Source organism: Canis lupus, chromosome 9 (assembly GCF_011100685.1).
Source record: "Canis lupus familiaris isolate Mischka breed German Shepherd chromosome 9, alternate assembly UU_Cfam_GSD_1.0, whole genome shotgun sequence".
In the NCBI taxonomy this organism is placed as follows: Eukaryota; Metazoa; Chordata; class Mammalia; order Carnivora; family Canidae; genus Canis; species Canis lupus.
Genome location: NC_049230.1, coordinates 20,296,128 through 20,317,145, shown reverse-complemented (window position 1 = coordinate 20,317,145; position 21,018 = coordinate 20,296,128). Strand labels below are relative to the sequence as shown.

The 21,018-nt window shown below is 47.3% G+C and overlaps 1 protein-coding gene across 9 annotated transcripts in view; it reads left to right on the top strand.

Moving 5' to 3' along the window:
- ATP6V0A1 (ATPase H+ transporting V0 subunit a1) overlaps positions 1-20,937 on the top strand; it is a 64,526-nt gene extending 43,589 nt beyond the window's left edge. For 4 of the 9 annotated variants that reach the window (XM_038547277.1, XM_038547274.1, XM_038547275.1 and 1 more), the window contains 8 exons: positions 1,376-1,592; positions 1,966-2,073; positions 2,912-2,986; positions 7,001-7,108; positions 8,070-8,087; positions 12,896-13,013; positions 13,300-13,471; positions 19,326-20,937. In XM_038547277.1, the coding sequence (XP_038403205.1) occupies positions 1,376-1,592; positions 1,966-2,073; positions 2,912-2,986; positions 7,001-7,108; positions 8,070-8,087; positions 12,896-13,013; positions 13,300-13,471; positions 19,326-19,419 (910 nt within the window). In that variant the 3' untranslated portion in view covers positions 19,420-20,937. The remainder of the gene's footprint in view (positions 1-1,375; positions 1,593-1,965; positions 2,074-2,911; positions 2,987-7,000; positions 7,109-8,069; positions 8,088-12,895; positions 13,014-13,299; positions 13,472-19,325) is intronic. The other 5 variants (XM_038547280.1, XM_038547278.1, XM_038547281.1 and 2 more) reach the window with 3 other exon arrangements.
- Positions 20,938-21,018: the final 81 nt, after the last annotated feature.

Here is a 21,018-nt window from a genome sequence, read left to right as displayed (position 1 = left end):
CAAGAACATGCATAGTTTTAATAATACTTTTGCCTACGGAAATCATGGCATCTTTGGGGAGGGATTAGGGGATTAGTAACTTAGAACTCTGTTCTACATTAAAGAGGTGCTTTTATAAAAATCTCCTATTCCTTTTTTTTTTATTTATTTTTTAAGATTTTATTTATTTATTCATGAGAGAGAGAGAAAGAGAGGGAGAGGCAGAGACACAGGCAGAGGGAAAAGCAGGCTCCATGCAGGGAGCCTGACGCGGGACTCGATCCTGGGACTCCAGGATCACACCCTGGGCCAAAGGCAGGCGCTGAACCGCTGAGCCACCCAGGGATCCCCTAAAATCTCATATTCTTAAAGGAGGCTTAATTAATATTAGTCGTTTAACAACAGGAAAAATCTTATGTCATTTTTTTTTTTTAAGATTTTATTTATTCATGAGAGACACACAGAGAGAGAGAGGCAGAGACACAGGCAGAGGGAGAAGCAGGCTCCATGCAGGAAGCCTGATGTGGGACTCGATCCTGGGACTTCAGAACCACATCCTGGGCCAAAGGCAGTTGCTAAACCGCTGAGCCACTCAGGCATCCCAATCTTATATCATTTTCATCAAAATGAATGAGTTACTGTTTTTTCTTTTATGTGTAACTCAAGTAAAATTATGAACTGTGGTCTCAGAATGTACTGTATTTTCCAATTTCTTTCTCATGGGAAAAGATTGGTGGGGTGGTTCCAAACTGTTCAAGGTCCAAAAGTTTAGAAGTCATGGTTAATCCTACTTGTCTCTGTTGCCCCCAGTGTTTCTGGCTGTTGCTTCTTAAAGTGATAAAGACAGGATTGAGGGGCAGCCCAGGTGGCTCAAGCGGTTTAGCACCACCTTCAGTCCAGGGGACTGGAAAAAAAAAAAAAAAAAAAGACAGAATTGAGGAAGCTGTAGTTAGGAAATCTAGTAAGTGCTCTGTTTTGGTGTAGGGCTGACCCTGAATCTGTTCACCTTTTTTTTCTTAAAAAAAAAAAAAAAAAGTGTTTTTTTTTTTTAAGATTTTATTTATTCATTCATGAGAGACACACAGAGAGAGAGAGAGAGAGAGACAGAGGCAGAGACACAGGCAGAGGGAGAAGCAGGTTCCATGCAGGGAACCTGATGTGGGACTCGATCCCGGGTCTCTAGGATCATGCCCTGGGCTGAAGGCGGTGCTAAATCGCTGAGCCACCCAGGCTGCCCCAATTTTTTTTTTTTCTTTTTTTAAAGTAAGCTCTACATCCAATGTGGGACTCATATGCATGACCCCGAGATCAAGAGTCCCCTGCTCCACTGACTGAGCCAACCAGGTACTCCTGGGTCTGTTCACCTTTAACATTTTTTTCTTCTCTTCCTTTTTAGCTATTTCAAGAAGCCCCTGAATATCTATTTTGGATTTATTCCTGAAATAATCTTCATGACTTCTTTGTTTGGCTACTTGGTTATCCTTATATTTTATAAGTGGACAGCCTATAATGCTGATACATCTGAGAAAGCACCAAGCCTTCTGATCCATTTCATAAACATGTTTCTGTTTTCCTATGGGGACTCTAGTAATTCGATGCTATACTCTGGACAGGTACGTCAACCCAGAGGTGGACTATCTTAGGTGGTTATCCTAGAAGCCAGATATATCTGTGACTCTGGAAAATCCTTTAAAAATCTTTTTCGTGGTCTTAGTTTTCAGCCCATACATCCAGAACTAAATTCAACCCATCCTCCTTAGTTTCAGAGGATCTAATATAACTCCTGTATCCACAAGGGGTAGAATTTATAACTCTCATCCTATGAGACAATTCCTGGGCTTTGCCACAACATCTTCTTATTATTTTGAGAAGCTAGATAGAGTGTTATTCATAGATCAGTAGGAAAGTACTATTTGGGGGAAATTTGTGCTGGAGTTGGAAACTGCATGTTTGATTAATGTGATGTGCCTTATCCTTACTTTATAGAAAGGAATTCAGTGTTTCCTGGTAGTGGTTGCGCTACTGTGTGTACCTTGGATGCTACTATTTAAACCACTGGTCCTTCGCCATCAATATTTGAGGAGGAAGCATTTGGTGGGTGTATTTTTATTGCTGAAAGTTACTAGATTTTTTTTTTCCTTGAGATCAAGGCAATTCCTCATCAGATATAATGAATTGTGCATATGTCTATATACTCTTAAAATGCACTTGTGTCATATTCCCAGCACAAGCACTGGACCTGCTGAAATTAAAAACAAAAACAAAATACCACCACATGTATTTGCTGTTCGAACACCTGGATTTAGCTTTGAATAACTCAGGTAGAGAAAACAAGTTGGGATTTTTTTACCTTTCCTGGTCACGCTTTGCTCATGCTGTGCTCAGCAGAATCCAGGTCTAGGCCTGCCTACATGCAGTGTCAGCCAAATCAGGGCTGTGAGAGCTGCAGGTGGGTAAATCCTCTCATGTGGTTTGCCTGGACAACCACAGGGCTGACACCGAAATATTTTCTTTTAAAATGAGACCGTGATACTTTCACCAACCAAGACCTCGGAAAAAAATATTTGGTTTAAAGTACATGATTTTTTTTTCTTTTTAAACAGTAGCACATACACTTGTGTTTACTTAATATATGTGTGTTTATGAATTCTACACACACACACGCACCCACTTAAGTTACCAAATTTTCATTTCTGGTGATGCAGTAAAGCTTACTTATTACAGTGCCTAGTAAAACCCAAAAGATCTTATTGCATGACTTTCATACAGCTGTTAGATTATTATTCCTGTTGGAGAGCAGCTGAGTTACAAGATCCTCCTTCTCCCTTTTCTGACCATCTTCATCCTTCCATGTACCCTCCATTCGTCTCCCTCTCACTCCCTCCCTCTTTTGTTTCTTTCTCCCTTCCTCTTCTCTTCCATTCACTATCAGGAAGGGCAGCCTGTGGAGGCCCCAGTCAGCCCAACCCCGAGCCAGCAGGGACTAGAGGCAGCAGCGGCTGCAACAGTGAGTGAATTAAAACTGACAAACCATCACATTTTGTGTAAAAGAGGTGGCAAACAGTGCAGCAGAATTCTTTTCAATTATATTGAGAACATGGGACATGTATACTCTTGGGAAGTACATCCTTGTTACTCATTGAGGCAATGACAGAAAATATTTCTACCTCTTATGAATACATTCTAATACCATTCTTTGTCATTGGTCTGCTAAGTTTCTATTCAGAAATTTAAGTACAGTCATGTCTATGGAAGCAAAGTGACTGTTGCACCCTCTCAGAATCCCACCATCTTAATCCAAGATGGCAGCTCTTGGACTCCTCCACTGTCATGACTGTATTTTGTGACCCTGTATGAGATGAGTTTTCAGCATGGAGGGAGAACATTTCTGTGATTCTTGAATTAATTTCCCTGCTCTTTGAACTTCTGCTTTGGAGTAACATGTGGACATTTGGTCCATTTTAGCTATCACTTACTCTCCTGCCAGTGGGACTTTATACATGTCTATTCTTTTGTGAGAGACTCAGAAGCCCTCCTGTCCTCAGCTGCTCCATTGAGACCTCCAGTCTGCTATGGGTCTCATGTGTCCTCTGTATGTGATGCAATAACCAAAGTCATCTGTTTGGATCTTTCCTTCTTTAAATAACATCTCTTAACCAAACTCTTTTAAAGCACTAATATCAACTTAACCCAGTCTATTCTAGGTAATCAATAAGATTTTTAAAATCTCACCAGCAATGATCACACATGATACTGGTGTGATCCAGTGGCATTATACTCCTTTAAAAGAAAGTGAGATATTTAGATGGATAACCATTTCCTTCATTAAGTGTTTCTGATCATTTTAAACTTAGAAACCTGCTGTAATCATCCTTCTAGAATAAGTCAAAGGCTGACATTTTGGATCAGAAGATAATTTAATGTTGCTGCTTGAAATTATGTTCAAATAGTAACTTACTCTCCTTTCCTATGAGACATATTTTTTAAAAAGTCTACAAAGCGCATGCCATCCATTTATCGATATTCTTCCTAAGTGGTCTTCTTTTTGCTAGCCTTAGCATATGTTTCTAATGCATCAGTCTTGATGCTTTTAACTCTGGTATCCTCTTCTGTGACACTATCCAAGCTAAAAGTCCACAGTCTGGAAAGCTGTACATTCATAGGGTCTTCTTTGCCCCACTGGTTCTTTTGCAAAACATCTGGTTGTAGAGAGCAAGCTGAAGGCATCAGGATGATCATTTTACAACAAGGACCCTGGATTATTGACCCTAAGGGCTGAGGATATGATCACTGATCTGTATTTGTTCTATTCTGTGTCCCTTAGTTGTCTGTAAGTGGTGTGTCTCAGTTCAATTTTTTCTTTTCTTTTTTCTGCTGATGTATATGTCTCATCCCCACCTTCCTATAATTCTCATGTCCTGTGTCCTGAAGGGATACTTGTTAGTGTCTGTCTAGGGTGAGAGGGTTTAACTTGTCTGCCCTTCTTTCAATCTGCTGGTTGGGGAAACCTTTGGAAACAACCTTCTGGTTTAGGAGCCTTAAAGTTTGAAGGCTGCCTGGACTCTGTAACCCATGCCAGAGTATGCTGGGGTCCTCTCCTGTCACCAGTGCCCTTTGTTGTACTTGTATTCCACCTTCTGAGAATGGTCGGGTGTAAGGTTCACATGTGCTGGAGGTGCCCAGGGTCTCAGGGCTTCCCAAATCCGACTACACATCAGAATTTGTTTCTTAGGATATATATTTTTTTAAGATTTTATTTATTCATGAGAGAGAGAGAGAGAGAGAGAGAGAATGAGAGAGGAGAGGGAGAAGCAGGCTCCATGCAGGGAACCTGACGTGGGACTCGATCCCGGGACTCCAAGATCATGCCCTTGGCCAAAGGCAGGCGCCAAACCACTGAGCCACCCAGGGATCCCCCTGTTTCTTAGGATATTAAAACAAAAGAAGCAAAAGAAGAAATCAAGATGGTCCATAATTCCATGACCTAGACAATCCCCTACTGACATTAAAAAGTGAAATTAGGGGGCACCTGGGTTGCTCAGTTGGTTAGGTGTCCGGCTCTTGATCTCAGCTCAGATCTTAATCTCAGGGTAATGAGTTCAACCCCCACAATGGGCTCCATACTAGGCTTGGAGCCTACTAACACACACACATACGCACGCACACACACACACACACAATTAAAGCAATAGGTTAGAGAATGCAAATAGTACCAAAAAGAAAGTTCCCCTCCCCCCAGACCCCTTCTCACAGGCAGGGAAATTTTACTTCCAAATTTTTTCTGCATGTATTTATTACCCATTAACATAAATATATATGTGTGTGTGTGTTTAAAACATACTAGGAAATTGTGTTTTGGTATATGTGCTGCCGAAGCGAGCACTAGGAATTGTGGTTTAAACTGTGACATTCTTCTGCCCCCATGATTTATCAGATTTTTAAATTTTTACCGTATCCTGGGAGAGTGTGTCACTCTTTTATAGTTGTCTAATGTTCTATGGAATGTTCTGTTGGATATGCTAAAATTGTGTAATCACTCCCTTGTTGATGGATATGTTGGTCATTCTCAATTCTTTGCTGTTACAAATATGAATGTAGGGAACATTGTTGTCCGTGTACCCTGATAAAATTTCCTGAACATAGATGTTCCCAGCAGTGGGATTGCTAAGTCTCAAAGGGTATATGCATTTTTTTGTGTGCTTGCATTTTTAATTCTGATAGACAATAAAGGTGATGATACAGTTTGTGCTTAGGGAAATTTTTTTAAAATATAGATTTCCTAGGCTACATACACCCCAGACTTACTAAATGTACAATTTCTGGGGGTAGCATTTGAGAACCTCTGTTTAATTTCAAGGTGATTCTGATGGAGCTGGTTCTCTGACCAGCATGGGAGAAATCCCTGCTACAAGGAGAGAGAGTCTGTGCCCAGACACTGAGTTCCGGATAGTCAGTAAGCTGCACTAAAGAGGTGTGCACCAAAAGATGAAGCTGTAGGTGGGGACCTCAGGGCAGTTGACCAAACCTATTGGCACATCGTGTTGCTGCCCAGAAGGCTGTTTTGCAGAAGAGCAGCTTTTGAACTCTTGCCTCATCTGGGCTCCCTGATCAGAAACTGTAAGAGGTGGGTCTAGGGGCTGTTTCTTTAGCTCCTTTTCCCTCTGGCCAGTTAGCACTCATTGGTATTTGTTCGACTTCACCCCAGTTCTGCCTGGTTTTTATACTCAGAGTCCTTTTGCCTCTGTAAACCCAAGCTTTTCCAAGTCAGGTTGACTTAGAAATTCTGCTGAACACAATGCCTGGGAAGAAACAAACACCCAATCAGCATTTGCCCACGTACCTGTGAAAGAGTTGTAACACTCCAGAATCTTCCACTGAAGGAAAGGAGCCCTTTTCTTTTTCTTTCTTTTTTTCTTTTTTTTTTAACTCCATATTCTCTAGCCACGAGCTGATATACATTAAGTTTTTTTTCCCTTCCCTGAACTCAGAAGTCCTTTGTTCCTGGGCAGAGACTCAGTACACTTCTGGGAAAGGTTGCTGAACTCTTGGGTTTATCTGACCAGGTTATAGTCATAGTCACCATGTCATTTGGCTCCTTTCCCTCTTAGAAGGTCTGATCTTTAGTTCTAGAAAAACTTAGACCACTGGCAGCTTTACAGATCGAGCTATAGTCATTGTAGGAACCTGTTCATATGAAGCTTTTCACTCAAGCAGGCATCTCAGTTAGCCTTGACCAAGGCCAGTTTGGTGTATCCTGGTGCAGCAGGCAGAACTGCGTGTTGCCTCGTATCAGAATGAGGTGGTAAATGCAGCTGGGGCTGGGGCTGGGGCTGGGTCGGTGGTGGTTGGGGTGGGGACAGTGGTTTGTTTGCGCTTAGCTGTTGGATCAGCGGGTTTTGATTTTGTTGTTAGAATATATGCTTTTCTGAGGTTTGTATGTACTAACCATCGCCCTTCCCTATCTCACAAAATGTCACATTAAAGCCCAGGCAAATTCTACTCTTTCTGTTCATCTGTGTAGGGAACTCTCAACTTTGGTGGGATCAGGGTGGGCAACGGACCAACAGAGGAGGATGCTGAGATTATTCAGCATGACCAGCTCTCCACCCATTCAGAGGACGCAGAAGAGGTAAGATCCAGTGGCGTGGGCTTCCTCTCCTACTGTGGGTCAGCCCTTGTCTGGTGTGCGTCAGTGGCCTCCCTCCAGTCCTCTTGAAAAATGAAAATACTATTACTAGTGATCAGCCTGCCATCTGGGCCTCTTAGGGCACTGCTACTGTTTCCAGTGGGTGTTGCCTGCAGTGCCCGTGGGACCTGTGATCCCTTTTCTGAACTCGAACTCTGTGCTGCTCGTGGTACTCTGCATGCAAATCGAGTCACTAATTGTGCTCCTGGGGACCGAGGGCAGTGTAATCCCTGGCTTCCCTGCTCTTGTGACCAGAAACACAGCCCTTAGGCTGTTCTTCATCCCTTACCCCTTCCAGGAATGGTTCCAGTTGGAACTGTAATTGCAGGTACTTTTAAAAGTCTTGTCCCACTAATGAGCACTTGTTGCAGACATATTATTTGAGCTTTTAAAAAATGTTATTTGCCTCCTTTCTACAGAGAGAGTGAAAAAGTAGGAAGGCCACATTAGACTTTTCTTTAAACCCCCAATGTCCAAGCTATTTGTTAAAATCCAGTCTCCTTGCCTGACCACTCCCACCACAAAGCCTCTGAACTAAACTTTTGAATGTCATCTATTCGTTATATCCTCTTCCCCCTGCCCCCAATTATATTCTTTTTGGAGCAAATAGAATAGGAGTTGACAACCCAGGTGACTGAACTTTTCAGTCTGAGTGACCAATTCCACCATGTGTATGACATTTTAAAAAAGAAACCATAAGGGTTGGGGTGCCTTTAAAAAATACGTATCTTAATGGTCTAAGTCTTACTGGTTTTGCTTTCTGTGTATGCTGAGGAGGCCTGCCTCCAACACATTAGACCCCTTTAATATTAACAGTTTTCCCAGAGAAACAGTAACCTTGTGCTGGTAACTTGTGACCTTGTGTGGCATGGCTTCCCACTAAGTGTAAATTTGTGTTTACAAGCCTACCGAGGATGAAGTGGTAAGAAACAAGCTGGCTTTGCCTTCATGTTTATCTGGGGCTTCTCTTCCCATCCTTGTGATCACTCTGCTGACCCTGCTGCAACCGGGGGCCACACATGACACCCGCGCATCCCGCATCTCATTGGCCATTTCTAACCAGTTTGTGAACCTGTGTCCTGAAAAAGCTCATCTCCATTAACTGCATCTCATGTCGGTCACCTCTGTCTTTGTTTCATTGACTTTGCTGATCTAATAACTCTGAGAATGGCTTTGAGAGGAGCTACAAGTAATGTCTGCTTTGGCATTCTTGAAGTAACCCCCTTGGGGGGGATTAAATCCCATTAGTCTTCGCCTTCCTCTCCTGTGGTGTTATGTATGGGAGTAGCTGTTTCCTCCTTGCTCCTCTGAGAGCTTGTGAGTAAAGCTCGCCCTTCCTCCCTGTCTGAGATGCAGCCAACCTCTTCCTACTGTCCTCATCAGCTTGATGATGCTTGACCTGAGAATTGCTGGACCCTCACTTGGGGTCAGCTCTACCTCCCTGTTACCCAGGTAGGAGGTAGACAGCTTTCAAAATGGAGGCTTTGCCTCTCTGATGCATTCTAAAAGAAACAATCCCATCTATGTGAAAGGAGTTCATATTATACCAGATAATAGAAACAAAGTTGGCTATTCAGGCCACATTTGGAGTAGAAGGCCTTCTAGCTCAGCAGTAATTCAGTTAGCAATACACAGATTTTAAATTGGGTTTTTAAAGGCCTTGCTGCACTGTTTGCATCTTCCCCAAAACTTTTCTCTAAAAATACCTAGACCCATGTACCCTTCCCTTTTTTGGCTCGTAGTCCTCTCCAAAAGAAAGTGGGATGAGAATGGGAAAACCTTTGTTGTTCTATGTAAAACAGATCGTGTTTGGTCTTCCTGAAGGCTGGAGTGGCTCTTTTGCTGGCATCCAGGAGCCTCTGTGTTCCTATGAGCAGCTCATCTGCACAGTCACTGGTTGAGCTGCCCTGAAGGGCTGGCTGGAAGTGTGTTCCATGTTAGTGAGGAGCCCAGCCCTCTCCCAGTAACACAGCCTCCAACAACACTGCTCTTTCTAAGTGTCTTCCTAATTGAGCACCCAATGCTATGATCATCATCAGAATAGTCCTCATTTGTAAGCCATGTCCCAGGGGCTTTGGATATCCACACAAGATGGACTATAATTCAGCCTCCCTAGTCTCTGGCCCCTCAGCTCCCTCAAGGGTTCAGCTTCTCATGGCTTCCTAAATAATGATGACATTTTATCTCTGTCAGGCACATGCACAGTCTAGTTCTCCACAGCCAGATTTGGATTAATTGTTAAAATTATCTAAAAGATTTCAAACAAAACCTTTTTTTTTTTTTTTTTTTTAAGTCCAGCCTACTTCTTTTAGAACTTCCCTTTTTTGCTTGGCTGTGAAAATCTGTAGACCATTATTGCAGCCTGGTGGAAGTAGCAGTCTCTCTCTCCAGGGAGCACTCAGTCCAGTTGTAGACCAGGGCCAGGCCAATTGATTATCTGGGAAATCTTTAAAGGCTGTAACCACTCAGCAAGGGTCAGTGGCACTTCTCCCTACTGTGTCAATTCACCAGGTGTATTCATCCCACCCACCCACCCATCCATCCATTCATCCCATTAATCCATCTGTTCATCACACCCATTCATGCATCTTACCCATCCATCCATCTCACCTACCCACACATCCATCCGTCCACTCCCCCCAATCCATCCATCTGTTCATTTATCCCACCCAACCATTCGTCCATTAATTCTTTTATCCCACCCATTCATTCATTCACCCTCTATGTGCCAAGCTCTCTGTTTGGTGCTATAGAAACTGCAAGAAGAAAGACATAGTCCTTGCCTTCAAGGAACTCCCAGCTAAATTGAGGAAACGGGTCTGGGTGACAGATGGTGTGATTAAGGTGTGCCCAAGATGCTATGGGAACACAGAAAGAGGGCACCTGACAAGTACGGGGATGGGGGTGGAGAGAGAAGACCAGAAAGTGATTCCCGAAGGAGATTGTTGCTAAGCTTATTCTGGTCAAGCAGGAATCTCTGTGGGTGCAGAGTGGGGATGCAGACCCATCAGTGTGTAGAGTTATCAGAAAGACACAAGAGTGTGGGTCCATCACGTGTTTGAGATAAACAAGTACACAGCTTGGCTAGAGCCCAGGGCCAGGAGTTGGAGACCAGTGAGAGCGGAGCCTGGAGGTTGCAGAAACAAGCCGCAGTAGAGCTTTTGGATAGCAAGTAACTGGCAGAGGGTGGTGAGGCCAAAAGTGTCGCAGCATGTGGGCATTACTGAAATGCTTTAATGGGGGTGTCCTAGGGGATATTGGATTGAGGAGGGGTCACAGTCTGGAGGCCTAGAGACCCATTAGTCTGATACAAGTCATGAAAGAATCGGGAAGCCTGAACTGAACTGAGGCATTTGCAGGGGAGTTGGGAAGGAAAGGACAAATAATGAGGTTAAAGAAGTTAGAGCTACGGGTCCCAGGATCTTAATGAATATAGGCAGTGAGAGTGAGTGAGGATTCAAGATTGCCTAGTGACTTCCAGGCTTAGGTGCCTGGGGCCCTAGTGGTGATACTCTAATAGACATGGGGCGTGGAGTAGAAGTCAGTCCCGGTGGGGACAGAGGAAAGTAATTAATGAGTTTAGGAGGCATTGAATTTGAAGTACCTGTGGCACACTAGGAGATGCAGCATGGCTAGTTGGAAACAGGCAACATAGAAATGAAGATGTCCATTTGGGAGTCTCTCCTATGGGTGGCTGTCCAAGCCCTGAGCAGCAGTGCTGCAGGAGAGGTGTAGGAGCTGAAGTTGACCCTCCAGCGTTTAAGGAAGAAACAAGATGGAGACTGGGAAGGAGCATCCGGGGAGGTAGGAGGAAAACCATGGGCAGGCGAGTGTCTCAAGAGGGAGGAGGAAAAGGTGACAATGGGAGACACTGCAGAGGCTCAGTGAGGACACAGAATGTCTTAGACCTCACGTCTGAAAGGCAAGGGAGTGGGTGCAGGGAATGTTGGGTTTGTGGGACAGAGAGGGTAGAGGGCAAGGCGCAGGAGGTGAGGAGGGGGTGGGCTGTGCCCCTGGGGGAGAGTGTAGACAGGAAGTCTGCAGCCATGCCCCTCAGTCACAGCTGATTCCTGAGACAGTGACACTCCTACATGCTTTGGCTGTGTTTTTCACTAAATCCTCCCCTCACCATTGTCTTCCCCCATTATATAGAGATGAAAATTTGCCCAAGGTTACAAAGCAGGAAGTTGGGAAGAAGAGAAAGTGTAGAAAAATAATGCCTAGAAGAAAGGCTTCCTCCATGTTCTCCATTCTTCTGGGAGGAACTCTGGGTAGAATATAACTGCTGGGAAAAAAAAGAAGAAAGAATATAACTGCTGAAAAGGGGGCTGGTTCTATAGGAAACCCAACAGTCCCTGCTTTTGTAGAACTTTTAGGAGCAGAGACCTTTCCTTCCTCTGAGCATGGGCTCTGGGGGAACAGCCAGGACTGGTGGGAAAGAGCTCTTAGCAGCTTGTTGGGATTGAGGTAACGAGGATTACCCTGGTTCTTAGGATAACTAGGAGGCCTGAAGAGCTTGTTGCAAAAGAAAAGCCCAGAAATACTCAGAGATGGTCAGAGGTGAGGGAAACTGAGGCAGTTGCAAGATGGCGTGTTGGAGCTGGCCCCTCCCAACTGGCTACACCCCTGAGGCCTGGGCTGTTAGCACTTTACCAACCAGCTCCTTCTCTCCTCCTGTCCTCATGCAATTTCCCAAGACACTTCTGGTGTCCTTTGGGAGTGGAGTCATGTGAGTCTTGAAAGAAACTGGTGGAAAAACAAGACTCTACCTGAAGGTAGGGCAGGCTGGGGAGGCCCTGTGCTTCTGGGGTTCCTGGGTGGGCTGTGTGGGAGGATCCCGGAAGGGCCCACCTCCTATTCTTTGGTGGCTACTGATTGCTCCACCTGACAGAGGGAGAGGCCTCGCCCTATGCCTGGTGCTTCTGGAGCATGCCAGTAATTCTTCCCTAGCTCTGTTTGGAGCAGGCCTACAAATGAACTCCTACAAATGAAGCTTGTTCTAGCTCTCCCCCTTTATTCTGGAAACAATTTTTGATGTGGAAAGGAGAGCTGGGAGAAAGGGAGCATGAGAAAAACAGAAAAAAACAATAGATGTTCCGTGTGGTCTCAGTCAACTGGAGGATTTTGGAAAACTTTTCCAGAAATCTCCCTATGTCAACTTCTCAGAAACTACAAGGAAAAGTAGGTTACCTTGTTCCCCACAGGTTGTAAGAATAATAATCAAGGTGGCTGTAGAGGCTTAGCCTCACCTTGGCAACCCATCTGCTGAAGCCTGGCTGGGGGAAAACCCTTCTCTCCTGACTCAGAGCAGGGTACCTCACTTGGGCACGGTGAGGAGGAAGTCAGCTGGGGCAGGCCCAGCAGCAGGGCCCTAAGAGCCCCAGGTCCAGACAGTCTGTTTCTCTGAGTGCTTTTCACTTGCCATATATTCTCTTGAGCTTACAGCCTAGCAGGGGGAATCAACAAATGTGTCTAAAAGAATCTCAGGCTGGAGGTCATTAAAATATAGTGTATTAAGGGAAATGGAGTGTCCCAGTTGGGGGCTAAGCCAGGCAGGATTCCTGGGGATAGCATAGCTGAAATCACCACCTGAGTTCAACGCTGGGGGTTTCTGGCCCATGTAGCTGTTGGTGCTGGCGCTCAGGGCCAGGCTCAGAGCACCATGGGGCCATAGAACAATCTACATATCCCCTCCCAGCCTTATATCTTCTTGGTTTTCTCCCATGACAGTTTGACTTTGGGGACACTATGGTCCACCAGGCCATCCACACCATCGAGTACTGCCTGGGCTGCATCTCCAACACTGCCTCCTACCTGCGGCTCTGGGCCCTCAGCCTCGCTCATGCACGTGAGTCTGTGTCTCTCAAGTTGAAAAGTATTGTTTTCCCCTTCTCTCAGATGTAGGGCTTACATAGAGTGGAAATAACATAAAGGTTCTGGAATTATTCAGACTTCTGACTCCTGGGAGAAAGATGTCCAAATGGGAGGATTAGCACTTTTGCCATAGCTATGCACTATGGTTGTAGGAAGCCAGGGTGCAGTGAACACTTCAGTGAGGGATGGCAGAGCAAAATGGAAGGTCCATAGCACCTCTTGCCAAACTGAACCAGATGTCCTGTCTCTGCATTCCCTAGAGTTGTCTGAGGTGCTTTGGACCATGGTGATCCACATCGGCCTCAGCGTGAAGAGCTTGGCAGGAGGTTTGGCACTATTCTTCATTTTTGCCGCCTTTGCCACCCTGACTGTGGCCATCCTCCTGATCATGGAGGGCCTCTCTGCTTTCCTCCACGCACTGCGTTTACACTGGTGAGTTGGAGACTGGGGATGTGTCCTTAGCTGCATGGAGGGCAGCTTTCCTCTCATACAGAATCCAGAGACCCTAGGAAGTGTCTGCTTTCATTCCCATCATTATGGCCAAGGACCTGTGTTAGAAGTGAGCATCAAGAACTGTCCACAGAAAAGCACAGCTAACTTTTCAGAGCCCACAAGAGAGAATTCTCCAGTGGGTGTTGTCAGATTCCCTCTCGCTGCCTTTAGCACTCTTTACTGCTCTTTGTTGTGACTTAAAAGACCTGCTGAAGTCATTGCTTTGTTTGGTTTTTTTTTTTTTTTTTTTTTTTTTTTTTTTTTTTTTTTTTTTTTTTACTCTGGCATAAGTTCTCTCCTTTCTTGGGAGTGATGGAAGCGACTCTGGAATAAATTTGTAGCCCAGGAAGATGCTGGAGCACACTGTACTCCAGTTTTGTCCCCCTTTTCTGTCATTGTGCCAGAGTCTTTGGGTAGGATCCCTGGCAGCTTCTTCAGGAGGGCAGGTTTGGATTTGTTTGTATTCTTTAATGTAGTTTGTGGCTTTTAATGGCTCTGCCTGGAGAGAGTTAGCTCAATCCCAGGGAGTGGGAGAGGTGGAGTCTGGTCCAGGCAGTGACCATGTGACCTCAAGGTAGGGTTGCCAGATTTAGCAAATAAAATTATAGGACATCCAGGTAAATTTGAATTTCAGATAAACAATGATTTTTTTTTTTAGTGTAAATATGTCCCAAATGTACATGGGACATATTCATACTAAAAACTAGACATCCTGTACTTTATCTGGCTTCCCTATTTTAAGCCCTCCCTCTTTTGAGTCTCCACTTCTTCCTTTATGTTGTGATTCTCCTCTTTTTGGGTCTCACACCCCAGTGAGAAGCTCTCAACCTTCCCCCTAGAGAAACACAACCTCCAACAGTTTTACCTGTTTTAAGGGTCACAAACTCACCCTACCTTAGGAACCCCTAGATGAGATGGTGCTAATGATCTCAAAATCAGAGAGTGTATGGAATGTCTTATTATATCCGTTTTCTTTATATATGAATATATATTAATATCCGTTTTCTAAACCTAAACCCAAGGATCCTCTTCCCCATTCCCCTTATCTTTGATTTTCCTCTCGACTTGGTTGTGCTGAGCCTCCTCAAAGATTTCTCTGTTTGCTGTTCTAAATGATAGAGGGGAACGTGAAGCATGTAAGGGCGGGGCATAGCTGGGACTTACTCTTCCCTCAAAAGCTCCTTTAAAATAATTTGTCCTCTGGCTGGCTTTCCTCCTTCTTGCCGCCCTCCTCCCCACCCAGCTGTTGTTTATTTACTGTCCAGCTAGGAGGTTAGGAGCGCTGTATGGCTCAGACTGCTGGCACACTACCCTGTTCTCAGCTTATCAGCATACTCTCCCCAGCACACTTCCTCAGCCCCTCGGTATGAGGGAATGTCTGTGTAACCAGCCTGTGGTGACTCACTGTTTCTTCCTTCCTTTCATCGTCACTTCTCTGTCTCTTGAGCCCTGGGCTTGAAGGGCCAGTTACTACCCCACCTGAATTCTAACCCAAATGGGGAGCCTGTTGCCTCCTCCCCGGGTGGGCTAAGGAGCAATCCCGGTGCTGGGTCAGAACTGTCAGAGCGGTGAGCCTGGCACACCATGGTATGAGGAAGGTCGCCTGGGCCCAATCTCCAGAGTGAGCAGAGGTAGCTTGGGAGGCCATGTTTTGTTGCCAGAAGGATTATTTCTTCCTCAGGCTTACCTGTGGCCTTCAAGTGAAGGTGTCTTCCCATGTCCCCATGAATGAGCCCAAGGACCTAATGAGTGACAAGAGAGTGGGCTTCAGAATTAGGCCCACCTGGGTGCAAACCACCTCTGCTGGCACGGGCTGGGTGACCCTGGGGAGAGCACTTACCTCTCTAAACCTCACTTTCTCTCATGTAAAGAGAAGATGGTATCTACATTACATTGGTTGCCGTGATAAATACAAAATAATGCACATACCAAGTGCCTGTCGCTGTGCCCCAATGCATCATAAGCTGGTGTTCAAGTACAGATTGGAGCTGCCCCACTTAAAAGTGGGCTGCCCTGTGGGGCGGGCATCTTGGCCATGGTCCCTTGTAAAGAAACTGCCAGTAGTCTGTTATAAGAGGGGAGATCCCCAGGGGAGGCACATTCAAGGAAGGGGCTCATGAAACAAATTTGTGCATTGATTTGTTTGGATAGTGGAAGTATCACAGAGAAGAAAAAAACCCAAGGCCGGCTATCCCCATTGTTACAGGCACATTTGGAGCGTCACCTTTACTGAAAGGGGGTGTGGGATCCCTGTGTGGCTCAGCAGTTTAGTGCCTGCCTTTGGCTCAGGGCATGATCCTGGAGTCCCTGGATCAAGTCCCCAGATCGAGTCCCACATCGGGCTCCCTGCATGGAGCCTGCTTTTCCCTCTGCCTGTGTCTCTGCCTCTGCAGGACATTGCTATTTTTCCTGGGGTCCAGACTGGCCGTCTTCATGCCTGTCATTTTACCCCCGGCTGTCATCTGGGGTTTCCTAATCCTGATGCAAAGGCTAACCCATTATAAAAGTTCTGGAGGGCTTTGGCAGGGACAAGAACAACATCATCTGCTTTGGTGACAAACACAAACATCAGTCTGAAATTCATGTAGGGTCCTGAGGAGGTAGGTGGTATATTTGAAAACAAGAGTAAACAGGTTATTGTCCCAACCTGCTAATTCTGTCTCCTTCTGTGTTATATGCCTCTGTTTTTGCTTACTGTAATTAGCTGTCTTTTATTCCTCACAAAAGCCAAAGGCAGGGATAGGATGTGTCAGTTTGTGGACACCAAACTGACTTTAATGGTAGAAAGACTGTTGCCCCCCCAGCCCACTTTCAGGAACCGAATCCCTTCTTACCTGGCAGATTCCACATACGTGTTGATGTGCACATTCAGGCACTCACACATTGGTTGAAGGCCAAAAAAAAGGTAGGGACCAAATTGTTGTAAGGAATGTAGTAGCTCCACAGCAGGACCCCATGGGATGGCTGGAAGAACAGCTGGCCCAAAAGTAAGAACACCTGAAGTATAGTTCCTGGCTGCCATCGTTATCCTGACATGTGGGCCATCAAACAGATGTGTGTTCCAGGCCCTGGACTGCTCAGAGAGTGGCAGAAAGGGCCAGAGAAGCAGTTCGGCCAGAGTCATCTTTCTAAAACTGATTCTTTTCACTCACACACTTGCCAGGAAAGGGAAGAGACCCAGGACTCCTTTCCCCTTCCCTCACTCAAGGAAACAAGGTTTCCTGTTACATAGCAGGAGTGAGCACTCTGGGGACTCCTACTTATCCTTCTGGGTCACTGGGTGGCCTTTACCAGGTACTACACCTGGAAGGGAAGGGGTGTCAGAAACTCATCCAACTTCCTGAGGCCTTCCTCACAACTGTTATTTTACAGGTGCATTTCAGTGGCTTGGGGCATGGCTGGACCCCTGAGGGGTGGTAGCAGGCTCCTAAAACAAGAGGAACTTGCAAGGTGGCCAGCAGTGCCTTCTGGGCCCTGGTGCAAAGAACTTCATGTTTGTACTTTCTCAGGAAGCACACATTTCCCTGGTTGGGAGGGATCCGAGGGTGGGGAGCCCAACAGGGAGATTGCTTTCCAGCTTTGTTCTGGGAGGTTGAGAAGGGAGATAAAGTCAGGCTGACCCTGAGATGCCCAAGGTGTCTGTGATCCTGGCCACTCTGTCTCTAACTGCAAGCAGTGGTTGGCGGTAAGGCAGTATCAGGCCCTGTGTCAGAGGGACCACCCATCTCCTCATGCGGCAGAATTTATGCACTTGCACCCCAGACAGGTGTACCCTTTCTAAACCCTGGGCCCCATGGGCAGATGAGGCATGCAGAGGAATGCCAAGAGAAGGATGGTGATCCCATGGGCATCTGAAAACTTCTGAAGCTTCTACTCCATTTGTCCAGTTCAGAATTCGAATTGTGGTTAGCCAACCAGGGGGTCGAGTTCTGGCCCCCTCGTAGACCCTAAGGTGACTTGCCCATGACCTTACTACATGTCGTTGAAGGCGAATGGAGTGCGTCCGTCTCCTCTCAGTTGTTCAGAAATGGCCTTGCCACATGCAGATGACCTACTCAGCATGAAGCATTTGGACCCATAGCAGTGGGTGATAAACAACAGCTTACCCCTTCGTCACCTAATTCCCCCAACGGAGGCTAGAAAAGCTGTAGCTTCTAGGACTTCTCAGGGTACTGGGATATGGGGACAAGTTCAGACCCCAGTTTGAAATTGCTCTTGCCAGGAATCCTGTGACTGCAGTTTGAAGCCCCCTCCCCCAGGTCCTCTTTTTCCCTTGGCCCAGGGAGTCTGGGAGGCTTGGGGACCTTGGCCCAGCCCCTGGAATGTGGGGCTGGGAGGAGAAGGCTGCCTGTTCTTCCACCCACGCAGAAAATCCTGTTCACATCCCCTCCCGAGGGGGTGGAGCTGGCAGCCCTGCAGTGTCCTCAGCCAGCACACCAAGGGCTGACGGGGCCTCTGAGGCCCTCTGAGTGTCACCACGGACAGCCCCCCAATGCAGACAGTCTTTCAGTATGCAGGCCTCTTGGCGTGGAGGCAGGATGAAGCCCTGCCCTGCGCAAGAACCATGGCCTGAAGCCTGCCCCAGCCCCCAGCTCTGCCCGTCCTTGCAGGGGTTCTGGTGACCCCAGGGTGACACAATGCTGAGTGGAAACTATTCCTCAGGGCAGATCTCCTTGGCTTTTTTATCCTCTGAATCATGCATTTTTCTGCCCATATTTGGTGGTGGTTTGGTTGCTGGGCAGCCATCCAGGGAGTATGCTGAGGGACGCGTAGCCTACAGCCTGGCTCTGCTTCCCAGAGTGCGATCTTCCTGCCCCTCAGATTTTGAAAGGACCCCAGGGAGACCATCAGGGATGGATGCTGAGCTGCCTGGGAAGGGAGGTGAAGCTCTGCTTTTCCTTTCAGCCCCTGAGAGAAGAATTCATTCTCAGATGTTTTTGTAGTTGGAGAATATTTTTGCCATTACTTGGAAAAGACTTCCCCTCCTGATCCGCCCCTGCCCCCATTTCCTGCGAATTTCCTCCCCAAAGCATCCAGCCTTTACTTGCAACCCTCCCTTCTCCTTCCTCCTTCAAGAAAAGAAACAAACTAGAAAACAAGGGTGCTTGCCAGAATCGTTGGCGCTAAGCTCACTGCCGCCCAGGGGCTTCCCTAAGAGCTCTCCCATGAGCCCCTGCCAGGAGCCCACTATTTATTCTCTCTGTTGCCATTAGAGACTCAAACCAATCACACTTTTTTGCACATGGCTAGACAAAGAGTTTTGCATAAACACTCTGCTCAGCAGGAAGGAGCAGGAACTGAGGACAAACCCCTGTGGAAGTAGGCCCTGTGGAGGTAGGTGGCCCTCTTGCCTTGACCAGGGCAGACTCGGGCTTCAGAAGCAGGGCTTGGGCAGCCCTGGTGGCTCAGTGGTTTGGCGCCACCTCCAGCTGAGGGCCTGATCCTGGGGACCCGGGATCAAGTCCCGCGTCGGGCTCCCTGCATGGAGCCTGCTTCTCCTTCTGCCTGTGTCTCTGCCCCCGCCCCGCCCCTCTCTGTCTTTCGAATAAATAAATAAAAATATTTATAAAAATAAAAAAGAAGAAGAAGCAGGGCTTGTATGCACTGTGGGAAGTAGACCAAGGCCTTGGCTGGGTGGGCAAGGGTGGGTGGCAGAGGTAGGCTGCTCTCCCAAGCTCAGCTAGGAAGGAAGGCCTCAGGGAGGAGGGTTAGAGCATCTTGCTAGCCCAACCATGAAATCCCAAAAGGATTCTGTGGAGTGATGACTTTCCTTTTCCCTTTCCCCTTTCCCTAGGGTCGAGTTCCAGAATAAATTCTACAGCGGAACCGGTTTCAAGTTCCTACCCTTCTCCTTCGAGCACATTCGGGAAGGGAAGTTTGACGAGTGAGCCCCTCCTGGGACTGTGTGCCAGCAGGCTGCTGTCCCCAAGGCCCTCCACAGTGGTTATCTATGCTCCCCTTGTCTGTTGGTTGTGATCCCTGGGTATTGGAGCATTTGTGTCATCCCTGCCAGCCCTCCCCCAGCCGCCTGCAAGTCATTTAGATAGATCTGTACTCCCTGGGTCCCCCGCCACCGCCAATTTCATGTGTAGTGTAGTGATTTTCTAGAGAGAAGCTGGGCTCTCGTCAGTCACACCCACGGGGCACTGGCCTTGCCCTCCCAGCCTCCGTCCATCCAGAGACAGCCCCTTCTCTCCCCTGGTGGTGAGCACATTTGTGCGTTTTACCTTTGAGCCCAAGGCCCACGGAAGGAGCACCTTTGCTATCCACGGCCAGACTCTTCCTGCCACTCTAGTTACTTGTTTGGGATAGGGGTGCTCTTCAACACACCTCACTCTTGGATTAGCAAGGGTGGCTCCTAGTATTTCTGTCCTCTGCCCATCCCCTCTGGTTTTCAGAGCAGTTGTTAATCAGGAATTCAGCTGGACCCCACTGTGCCATTGTACATGGCTTCTCCCTGTCACTCCCAAGGGTCCCAAGGTCCCCAATACCACCTCCCTAACCTGCACCCTCTCCTCATCCCTCACAGACCACCCCCTCACCCCTGCCCCCATGTGTACCCAGCATAACACAGCCTGGCAGGGAGTGACCCAAACGTAGGTCCTGGCTGCCTCTGTGGTTGGATGCTTCTCAGGCCATGCTATGGGCTCTGCCACAAGTATTCCCTCTGGGCAGAGGGTTCAAACTGTTGTTCTTTCCTGGTGCAGACCCCAAGACCTTTCACTACCCATAATCATGAGTCTTGAGGACAGGCCCACAGTCATCAAGGGCAGTTCTGCTTGCAGACCTGCCTGGCTCTGCCCTCCAGTGCCCCTTCCCACTTCTGTTAGGGCCCCAAGTCCAGGGAGTGGGATCCTGGGCAGGGAAGGTTGGTGCCATTTACAGTTTGCAGATTGGAGGCAACCACCAAGGGTTAGTGCACATGATTATGAGAGCTGCACAGCCCTGCCCCGCGGACTGATGGTGAGCCATCCCTGAAGGGCCACCACTCCTGTCACCCCCATGCTGGGCTATGGCTCTTGGGGCCTTTTAATCATGTGCTGGTACAGCAGCCCTGGCTGCTTCAGCTAAATTGAACCCTGTGGTCCTCAGTGGTTGAGGTAATCCCCTGAATTGGCCAGGCCACTGCCCTGTTCCCATTCTGGTTTCTCTGAGTGAGTTACTTAGAGCTGCTCACAACTCTTCCTGGGCATGAGCCACCAGCCCCAGCCTCACTGTGTGCTGGCCAGTGTGACCTGCCCCTCCCCCCACCTTGTGCAGAGCCCCCTCCCTCTGGGCCCAGTGGTTTATATGATGACCTTTGCTCCGTTTACAGCAGGGTTTGAAGCAGAGCTCTCTGTCAGGAACCCTGCCCAAGGCCCTTCTGTTCACACATTCCTGTGCTGAATAAAGTGTGTTTGACTCTACCGGGGAGGCTGCCTATTTCTGTGCCGCCAGCCCCTGTGTTGCCCGCCCCTGCCCTTCAGCGTGTCTGCTGTCCTGCGGAT